This window comes from Melitaea cinxia, chromosome 28 (genome assembly GCF_905220565.1).
Source record: "Melitaea cinxia chromosome 28, ilMelCinx1.1, whole genome shotgun sequence".
NCBI lineage: Eukaryota > Metazoa > Arthropoda > Insecta > Lepidoptera > Nymphalidae > Melitaea > Melitaea cinxia.
The window spans coordinates 7554352-7566227 of record NC_059421.1 but is presented as its reverse complement, the minus strand read 5'-3'; the positions used below and the strand labels follow the sequence as shown (position 1 = coordinate 7566227).

Genomic DNA, 11876 nt, shown 5'->3' with positions numbered 1-11876 from the left:
CTGATAATTGATATAGGTAAGTACACTTATAGTTATATTGTTGCTATGTGCTATATTATTTTTTTCTACTACGGTCCCTTTTAACAATATTAATATCCAGGATAAAATTGGCATCCTTCTTTTAAGGATTAAGATGTAAAAGACAGTAAAACTACAGCATTAAGCTAGCAAATTTATTTATCACTTGGATAAATTTACTGTAGCAACCGAATTTGCGTCTAAAGGAATGTAAATTTGGTATTGATTTTTTAGTTTAGAGGTGTCTCAAAATATTGTCGATACCACCAGAAATAAACAATATTATTTTAATTTATAACGCTTAAAATGGTAAACGTATCAAATAAATTACAAGTGAAGCGATGTATGTTAGCCAAAGCTATGACTTTAATTTTCGTTTTATATTTATGCCTTTTGTGTGAATCAGAAGGTGAACATAGTTTTTAATAATCTGAATGTTTTGCTTAAATATTTTGATTCAATATAATCTTCATTTATTTTTGTAGCCTCTCAACAAAACAAAACATTTCACCACATCCGTAGACCAAACGTCGAAGATTCTTCATTCAACGACCAAAAAATTGCAACATATCGCTCTTATCAACCCATAGCTATAAAATACCACAAGGCAATATACCCGAGGGTGGAAGATCGAACCGACTACGATATTAATTCTTATGAGTCAGAGTACGGAGGTGTAGTAGTTTCTAACTTTACGTCTTCCATTTACGATGATAATCCACCTTTGTATCCTAATCCTGAAGTGCTGGCCAGGAGTAATCCAGGTAAAATATATCCACTTTAATTTATTTAAGAAATAATTAAAATATTAATCAATAAATTAATATGTAGATCATTTTTTTGAAAGTTGACATATTTTTTAAAGGCCAATTGACTAAATTTATTGAAAATAAAATATCGGAGCCCGATGTAGAACTGCCAGACGATTCTCTAGGAGATGGTGACTTGAGAGAGCACAATATCATCGATAGTGTTACTTATTTGTACGGATATAGCTCATGCCACGGCGGAAGAAATGAATGGATGGTCTTGGTAAGTCGCTTTACAGTGAAGTAAAAAAAAAAGTGTACTTCTGCATTTTTTTGTCTTTATTCGTCTGATAATTAGAAGATATAGCCACTCTTGGTTTTTGTTGTCACAGTTTTTCTTAGAAACATTTCAAAAAGCATTTTCAATGATATTTAAGGTACTAGATCATTTTCGAATAAAAAATAATGGCAATTTATGTATATGATATTTTTAAGGCCCAAATATTTTTTATATAAATGCTTAAATGCTTGATAATTTCTTGCTAGATTTTCATCACCAGCGGCCTAGCAATAATAGCACCACTTGCCGCAATTATGTGGCTAATGTGTAGTCAATACGCTAAGGACTTTAGACAGAACAGCAAGATATATCCGATAGTAATAAATTTATGTTGCTGTCTCGTGGCCTGTACTTTGATTTACATACAAGCTGTAGTGGTAAGGACCTATATGTTTTATACTTTTGAATATTATATTCAAAATATTTTGTATCACAATATAAAAAGCAATAAAGAAATCAATAAAATAATTTAAACAATTCATTGATATCTTAAGAATGATCTTCATCGAATGACTTTAAGTTTTTCATTAAGTGCAGATATCTTGCCAAATTGACTTCTTAATATTTGTTCTTAGAAATTTTCAAGAATAAAAGACTGAAGTTGAAGATGAGATTAGGAACGTAATAAATATACAAACGATATATAAATAACTATTTTTACTATAGGGTGCTTCTTCACCTTCCCAATGCGAAAGGATCGCTCTAGTACTGCACTACACACACATATCGTGTGCGATGTGGATAGTTACGTTGGCAGCTGCTGTTGCAGAATATTGTGTTTGTGACACATTGCTACCACTGAAATATAATTATCTATTAGCTTATGGGGTCCCCGCTATCGTTGTTACAGTAAGTAAAGTTTTGAATACATAACTGTAATCATTATTACTAATAAATATTATAAATAATCGACTGGATCGTATTGAATCGCCCTCATTAAAATTAAAATCCTAAATAACAAACACCCACACGATGATAAATGTCTGTGTCGCCTGTACAAACATTTTTTAAGGAATGGGGATCACTCCTAAAAATCATTTTCGGTTGTGCTGTGTTTGTTATTCGAATTTTAATCACACTTCTATTATTTTAAACAATTACTAATCTAACAATTGTCTAAATCAAGCAAAAGCAGCAAATATCGTAAAAAAAATCTTGTCGCATGAATCATTTTTCTTCTTTTCTTTGATACTTAGTACCTAATGCCTATGAAATAATGTACCACAACAATAATAAAATGAAAAAAATTTGTAGTTCAATTACGCGTTGTCGATGGAGCACTACGAAATAAAGCACTACTGTTGGATGTCAATAGAAAAGGGCATGGTAATGGGTTTTATGATACCAGCCATGATATTAATATTAATAAACACAGCGATAGTCATTGTCGGCTTACAAAGCGTTAACAGGAAACAGTCAGAAATGTTGACCACTAAATTGCACGAACTAGTTGAACATCATTTGGCACGTTGGCCGAAAATTGTAAGAGTTGATGAGAATACTAACGGCAGTGTTGAGACTCTGGATAATTTATACACACCTAACAGCAGCAGAAAGAATACTGATAGTTCGGATACGTTGGAAAAAGAATTTAACTTCCACGAGGATGAATGTAACTACGTTATCGTTGGTTCGTCTAGTAACGATGTTAATGGAGAGTGTGGAAAAGAGGTAACGATGGCGCATAAAATTTACATCAGAATTTGTTTTCATTTAAATAAACCTTTGGGGCAAGTTAACTTGCTCCTAAAAAAAAAACCATTGATACTTAAAGAAAAAAGTTGATTTTTTATGTCGCTTCAGCATAAAGTAGATTTAAATTTTAGAACAATAATAATAAATCGATAATAACATATTTCTTTTACGTAAAGTGTCTGTTATAATTATGATTAATAGATTTGAAGACTTATATGATTATATTATTATTATTTATTAATCTTATGGGAGAGTAATATTTATTATAAATGTAAATCATTTGAATGGGTTTATACCCAATGAGCAAAGTCGAACGAAACACTTGATATTGTAAGAAAATTGCCAGTTACAAGAAAAACTACCATATTGGTATTTATAAAACTACTATATTTTAAACGTTATTCAAGGGCAATGATCATATCAATAAGATGTCGGACAAAGGTCTATTAAATGTAATTGACATGGACAATTTTTCTTGGAAATGGACTTGGAACACAGAAGGGAATGAATTGAAGACGTATCTTAACCTTTGTTTGATATTGGAGCCATTTTTCGCTATTAACTGGGTGATGGGCGTTGTGGCGATAGAAAATGCCGCGCATTGGTCTACTCCTACAATTTATCTGATACTTATCGTGTCTATGGTGAGATGAACTTTATTTCAAATTTTTTAAAAACTATTTTTTTGCATTCACATTAAACAAAATAACAGCTTCCGTGTAGTATTAAGTTTGATTCGAGTTCGATTCTCGCTCGTGACATATGTAGGTATTTGTATTGTACAAATCTTTTTTCCTGATCAGTCATTTCTTGAGGGTCTCCCCATTGTTCCTCGAAGAGTACGTAAAGTTATCAGTCCTAATTGTTACCATAGACACCTAATAGAAATCTTTACTTGAGTGAGACCAACCTACAGTAGAGCAGCGTGGTGGATTGAGTTACAAACCTTCTCCTACATAGGCCTATACCTACCCAACAGTGGAATATTAAAGGATGAATTAATTAATACATGTAAAAAAATCTTTATAGCCTGTTTCTGTCTCATTTTTTCGCCTACAATCGTTGCAGAATCAAAGCTTTTTTTGAAATACAAATAATTTTGGGTGTAATATTTGGCAGATAACGCCATTTAAATACGCAGAATTTTACGCAGTTTACTAAAATTATGCAGATTTTCGTTCTAGAGCTCAGCTCCTCGGAAAATATCCTCCGTTAAACCCTCTTTGAAAAAAATCATCTTTTAAAAAAAATCGTGATAGCAATCTCTTTTATTTTTTAAAAAAAATATTTTTACTCGAAATTTAAAACATTCATATTTCCACGACCCTCGCGGTTTAATGTAACGATAAGATTTTATAAATGCTAACAAAGGCATTTAAAATAGTTAAATAAATTGGCTAATATTGAAGTCATGGTTAATGGGTATGTAGGTAACCTTAATAGGGTCAAGTTAACTAGACAGTTTTTCCTTTAACGGAAACAAGATCACATTTATGTTAAAATCAACGATTTAAAATAATAAATTATATGGAGTTGTTACATAATTATCTGCAGAATAAATAGATGATTTGTACGATTTTATTTTTGTGTTACCGCACACATTTGGAAATTCTAAACATTTTTAAATATCAAAAATCACAGCGCCACGGTCGCTTAGACCGAATATAAAATCATCATATCAAAAATTTTGATCTAGTGAGTTACATCGTTTCATAGCTTAATTGGCTAGAGCACCGACACGGACAGTCTGAGATGCGGGTTCGATCCCCGCTGGAACGGTCGATTTTGATATGATATTAAAAAATATGTAGATGATTAGTTCTTGAACCTACATTTCATTGTACAAATAGAGATAGCATTTATTCGTATAGAAGATAGAATGGTGACTAGTGAAAACGTATGATGTAGAACATTATTGTTTCGAATTAATTATTTATCGAATTTTTTATTAATTAATTCGGAAAATCATAAAACTAAAAATCTTTTTCTTATTTGTATTGTATTATTTGTGTCTTTATGTGGCTTCTATAGATAAAATTAGGAAGTTTACTCGAAAAATTACTTTTTAAAACCCGTCAATATACCTATTACTCAGCCAATATAAATTGTCTGCATGTCTGAAATATTGGTCAATTTATTTTCAGCATATCTATCTGGCTACTACTATCTGTACGACTTTACCAATAATACCGAAAAAGGTAACGGCGTGTTGCGATGAAGTCGTTACAGAAAATCCAGCTTTGCCTCAAACTAGGTGAGAATACATGTAAAAATTATATGGTAGGAACCTTGTTAATTTGGGCTTCTTTTATACGACTAGGTCGGCAACAAGCACGATAAAACGTGCCAGAATACCCATTAAAACCCAGCTGTGCCCTCGCTGTCATTGTGGGGTGCCATGAATTCAAGAGTGCAAATGTGCAATGAAATGAACAAATTATATTTATCTTACTGTGTGGTACTAAATAACTACGGTACTAAATAATATAGCCACCCCCTCTCTTCCCGTGGGTGTCTTAAGAGGCGACTAAGGGATAACACAGTTCCATAGCTACCACCTTGGAACTTAAAAAACCGACCGGTGGCGGGATAACTATCCAAATGATGGCTTTGAAATACACAGGCCGAAGACGGGCAGCAGCGTCTTCGGTGCGACAAAGCCAGCCCTGCGGTCACCAACCCGCCTGCCCAGCGTGGTGACTGTGGGCAACACACATGAGTTCACGCCATTTTTGGTGCCAACTTGTGGAAGTCTATGTCCAGCAGTGGACTGCGATAGGCTGAAGTGATGATGATGATGATGATGATGTGATGATGACACACTAATAACGACAACCTGTATTATATATGTTTTATACGCAAATATTTAGTCTATCTTATAACAAATACCTACTTCTGTCAACACTTAAAACTTACTCATTTAATATTTTTAGGACCACAGATAACATCCCGCTCCTGGACCCCGTCATACAACAACCTAACGTAACCGTGGCTCCCGCTGACACTATCAGCACTATAAGTATCTAAGACGATCTGAGGAATAGTCTGGAATATTCTATTGATGTGAAATCATCAGCGCGCTAAAATGGCCGAATTGATTCTTACATTTTAAAGTACTTTATAAGTGTGGAACGTAATGTTCCGAGTTGCCAATTGTTTTGCAACATTAATATCGACAATGCCAGTAAGTCGACCACCTTATTAGGCGACATCTGGTTATTGATAAGATATATTTTCATCAAAATATTATATCGTAAGACGTTTAAACGATTAAAAATATTTGATATTGATGATGTATTTATAATTATGTTTAACGGTATAAGAAAGATCTTGAAGTTTCAACTATTCATAGTGTAATATTGAGTTACTTCTTAAGTATACTTACTGTATAACAGCGTCTCTGATTTGGCGCACAAATGGGGAACATTTCAAAATATAAAATAAAAAAAAATTGCTGTTTTTGGTAAAAATGTTCATGGTACCTATTATCAATACGAAATTCATTTTAAAAACTTTTAAATTGTAATAAAACAAAAATGAAAGAAATAACGTTCAAGGAGTAATATTAATAATATTGAGTAATAATTTAAAAAAATAATTTTGTCAGTGTTTCAACTTAAAAAGCTTTATAGATTTTACTATGGATAAAAGATGAATTGGACAGAATACAAAAAAAAAAAAAAAAAACAAAAAAAAATTTAAAAGACGAGCGAAGCATTTTTAAAGATCGTCGATTCGATGAAATAAAAGAAAATATGTTTTTAAAAATGGCAAAAAATATTTTGTCATAATTTTAATTAACAATTTTGAACTATGTATTTACATATTGAAAATTCTAAACTTTATGTAGGATAAAATTAATCTTTTAACGGTTCTCTGTTCAGATTTAAAAAAATATTATACATAGTCGTAGTTAAAAAATACAAGATTTTATATATAAACTAGCGCATGAGTAACTATTGAATTAGTAGTGCTTTGAACTTAACTCATTTTCTAAAGAGATCTATAAAACATACTTCGGAATGTTGGTATCTTTAAAATTTTAAAAAGAATAATTATGCTAAGAAATTATTGTTTTAGTTTGTTGTTGATCACAAAAATTTTAAAAATTTATCTGTCTAATTTTAAACTAGTATAATGTTAAATAAACACATAGCAAAGCACAATAGAAAATAGAATATTTTTGGTACAAAACAAGTAGTAAGCAACTTAAAGGTGAAATTTTTATTTATATGGATACTGTTACTTATAAATGTTACGTCCAAAATTTGAAACAGCATTGTTGACATTAATGGTTTATACTGCCTGTAATTAACGTTACATTACTGACTTGCTTTATATAAGCAATTTTTAAATAATTTTAAACTTAGTTTTTGCTCCTATCCTGAGGCATCATGAATAAGTGAATAAATGATTATTTTTAGTTTTTAAGTTTATTAAATACAATTATTTATAATTAGTAGCTCATTTTTATTTATTTATTTTTTTACCACTAGACTAATGCTTCATTTTTTTATATCACTAGGTCGGCAAACAAGCGTACGGCTCATCTGATGGTAAGAGATTGCCTTGCCGTAGCCTATGTCAGACACCTGCAACACCAGAAGCATCGCAAGCGCGTTGCCGACCTATGGGGGGGGGGGGGGGCCTCGGAGCTTTTATATAGATATTAATAAGCTGTACTTGTCGTAATGCAATTGGTGTAAGAAAATTACAAAATTCTTTTGTCAGAAGGTGGGTACTTGTTGTATTTTCAAATTTTTAAATGAAAACAAAAATTGAGTAGTAAAAACTTGATGATAAAATTTATTAAAATATTGTTAATAACATAAATTTATTAATTATTGTTTGCAAATAAATGTAGAATAGATGATACTGCTGGAAATTTGTTACCTAATATTAAACAACTTTTAACAAATAATATGATAAATATTTTTTTCACAAAAGATTGTCTAACAATATTTACGTAAAATCACATGATTCTGAGTAGAATATGAAATTTCAAAAGTATTATTGTTGCTAAAAAGTAGTGGGTAATTTGTAATCTGTAGTATTGTGATTGCAATAAAGTTACCATGCGTTTTATTAAATGTTTTCATAACTTCAAATGCTGTTTTATTTATAATTCTTACCTTTCTGTATTATAAGACACGTCTTTAAATACGATGGAGAAAAAAATAAAATTAATAAACGGCTCGCAATCAACGGCTCCCCATAGGATTAACTTCTGTGTCACCGGAAACACAATGCACAATCAAAAATTCCCAGACAACGGTAAACATCTATATGGACTTTATAAACTTTTGCCACGAGTCTATGATCGCACTCGAGTTATCAAACAATTACTACTATATTTCTCGTGTATTATAAAGTATATATTTACCAAATTTAACGCCTGTGCAATTCGGTTTAACTGTCCCGCTTTCTGTTTAAATAAATTCCTACTATTTCTTTGTATTAAAGATTTTGTGGAACAAACAAAAATGAAAATATCAATACTTTTTTGGTGTGGAGGGCGGAGGGTGTAGGGGAATCTATACAAGGTAACACTGTCACAACTCAAAACCCCATGGTTATGGAGATATCCATGGTTAAAGTTTTGAGGTTAGAAGAAGAATTTAAAGCTATTATAATACCTTTGAGCTCGTACTGTTTGCATTGTGTGACAAATCGACACTTTTAAACAAAATAACGCGTCAGACATAATATTCTAATAAAATTAGTAACATTGCGTGCTTAGAATATAGGTTTAGAAATTCGAAAAATACCCAAAACCGAATCGGAGCACCCCACTGTCCACGTGGTCTTGGTCTGTCCTACCCCTAGAGTGTTTTTTTTATGCCGCGGAGGCGCGGAGGGAGGGAGCCAAGCGTTCCTCTAACTTTCGAAATTCTTCTTCTAACCTCAAAACTTTAACCATGGATATCTCCATAACCATGGGGTTCTGAGGTGTGACAGTGGTACCAGGGGTAGCGTTCCCCCCCCTTCCCCCCACGGTCCCAGAATTCGGTTTTTCCTAATCTAAAGCTTTACCCTTTTTTTTTAACCGACTTCCAAAAAAGGAGGAGGTTCTCAATTCGACTGTATTTTTACATCAGAACTTTTGACTGAGTGGACCGATTTCAACAAAAATTTTTTCATCAAAAGGTGGTGTGTGCCAATTGGTCCCATTTAAATTTATTTGAGATCTAACAACTACTTTTCGAGCTATATCTAATAATGCGTTTTTACTTGACGCTTTTTTCGTCGACCTACGTTGTATTATACCGCATAACTTTCTACTGGATGTACCGATTTTGATAATTCTTTTTTTGTTGGAAAGGAGATATCCCAAGTTTAGTACTATGATAAGGAAACCAGGATCTGATGATGGAATCTCAGAGAAATCGAGGGAACTTCTTGAAAATCCGCAATAACTTTTTACTAGGTGTACCGATTTTAATGATTTTTAATTTAATCGAAAGCCGATGATTATCATGTAGTCACATTTAAATTTCATCGAGATCTGATTACTACTTTTTGAGTAATCTTTGATTATGCGTTGTTACTTGACTATTTTTTCGTCGATCTGCGTTGTATTACTCGTCGGTGTAATTGAAGTCTGTTTTTTTTTCGTTTGTGAGCAAACACAATTATTCGATTCGCAAATTAATAACTCTTATGAAGACCATTGATTATACCTTACTTATTTAGTCGTCGCTAAGACAGTGGCTTACATAAATTTGTGATTGAACTAGCTGGTGAGACTGATAAGATATTATTATGCTTTTAATTATAAATACACGGTTACCACTCAGCGGCCCCTAGTACTTAGATCTTCAGAAAACATAAACAAGAATACTCAATAGCCCAGAATATGCGAAGTATCTGTATGGCCGATAAAGCCCACCATCACTACGTCTCAGTTCGTATGATCCAACTCTCATCGGTAGATTGAGTTTTTATAACTAATATCAAGTTAAGTATCAGTGAAATTTATTTAAGAGTTTTAAGATTTTTTATTAATCTTGATCATTCCCTATGATTATTAGGATTTCGATATATGAATGTATAGAATAAGACTCAAGAATTACGTATCTTTTAGCCAGGGCCGCCGTAAGCGGGCGTGCAAAGCGTGCACCGCACACGGGCGGCAAAACGAGCGACTCATACCTAATTCTAGTCATTGTACCCCTGGCCGGTCGACTCCTACTTAGAGGGCGCGCATAGGATACCAACTTGGGGCGCCTAGTCCATAGCGGGCTAACTGGTCACCGCACGCGATTCGCGTGACCAATAGGCATTTTATAATTTTTTGTAATTTTTCATAATCATAATTGAGAAAAAGATTACAAGGTGGCGGAGCAATCACAGAGGAAACACAAAAAAATTTGGCACGCAAGCCTGCGACTTGGGACACCGAAGATTCACGGGCATCATTGTTGCGCCATTATTTGGAGAGTATCCTGGACTTCGAAGAGGGCGACATTAGTGCAGCGCTCGGGCAGCTTAAAAACGGGAGGGCTGAGGGGATGACGGAGCTCCTTAAAGCCGCAGGGCGACCTGTCCTAAAAGCCTTGGCAAGACTCTTTAACGCCGTCATCCACCGAGGTACCACACCGGAGGCGTGGTCCAGGAGTGTGGTGGTGCTGTTCTTGTCGGTCTCTGTATGAACTTGGACAAAACAAAAGTTATGTTTAACAATTAAGTCATACCGAGATCGGTATCGGTCGATGGTACCCTTCTCGAAGTTGTTCAGGATTATATTTACCTAGGCCATACTATCCAACTAGGCCGCAACAACTTCGAGAAGGAAGCCGACAGGAGGATTCGGTTGGGCTGGGCGGCGTTTGGCAGGCTTCGTCCGGTCTTCATTTCGAAGATTCCGCAATGCTTGAAGACAAAAGTCTTCGAGCAATGCGTCCTGCCTATGTTAACATAAGGAGCCGAGACTGACGAAGGGATTGGTCCACAAATTTAAAGTCGCGCATCGTGCAATGGAACGGGCTATGCTTGGGGTTTCTCTCAAAGATAGGATTAGAAATGAGTTTATCCACGAGAGAATGAAAGTAACCGACATAGCCCACAGAATTAGCAAGTTGAAGTGGCAGTGGGCTGGTCATCTTGTGTCGCAGGACCGATGGCCGTTGGAGTAGACGGGTCCTGGAGTGGAGACCGCATCTTGGCAAATGCAGTGTAGGACGTCCTCCGGCCCATTGAACTGACGATCTACGTAAGATTGCCGGTGTAGGCTGGATGAGGATTGCGGAAAACCGGGATGTCTGGCGCGAACTTGGGGAGGCCTATGTCCAGCAGTGGACTGCACAGGCTGAAGTGATGATGATGACGTATTTGGCTTTTTTAGCAATAAATTATTTAATTATTCCAATGATGAGTTAATGAAACATTGTAAAGATTTAAATCTGAAACTTAAAGATAATTCAAGTAGTGAATCAGACATTGACAGTATTGGTTTATTTCATAAAATCATTGCATTAAAGTTGCATTTTACAGAAAACCAGTCTAATGATTCACAAACTTTATTACAATATATTTTTACCAATGACTTAATTTCAACATTTCCGAATACAGCAATAGCGCTAAGAATATTACTTACAATGCCAGTTTCAGTTGCATCTGGTGAAAGATTCTTTTCTAAATTAAAAATTATCAAAAATTATTTAAGATCAACAATGCTTCAGCAAAGACTAAGTTATTTAGCTATAGTTTCAATTGAACATGAAATTTTAGACAGTTTGGATACAAGAAAGTTGATAGAAGATTTCGATAGATAGTCGATGGGCGGCATAAACGGTATTGCACGCGGGCGACGACACGGCTAGCGGCGTGCCTGCTTTTAGCTTTAGCTTATTAATTGGGAGTGACGCGATCTTATGACGTGTTATAAAAATAGTAGCTATTGAAATTAATATTCTTTAAATTTAAAGATATTTTCGTCATACATTTGCTATTTTAATGACTAAGTGTACGTACCAATAAACGAAAAAACGACTAATAAAATTACTTAAGTTTTTTTAAACGATAGTGATGTTTATCGTCGTAGTCTTTATTTTTTCCTTCGTCATGTAAAAATA

The 11876-nt window shown here is 33.9% G+C and overlaps 1 protein-coding gene across 1 annotated transcript; it reads left to right on the top strand.

Annotated features, from left to right (window-relative positions):
- Positions 1 to 324: 324 nt before the first annotated feature.
- Positions 325 to 6092, top strand: LOC123667464. Its single transcript, XM_045601358.1, has 9 exons — positions 325 to 361; positions 504 to 782; positions 884 to 1050; positions 1314 to 1484; positions 1774 to 1956; positions 2362 to 2778; positions 3210 to 3446; positions 4947 to 5056; positions 5736 to 6092. The coding sequence occupies exons 1-9, from the start codon at positions 325 to 327 to the stop codon at positions 5827 to 5829; spliced, it is 1695 nt and encodes a 564-aa protein (XP_045457314.1). The 3' UTR covers positions 5830 to 6092.
- Positions 6093 to 11876: the final 5784 nt, after the last annotated feature.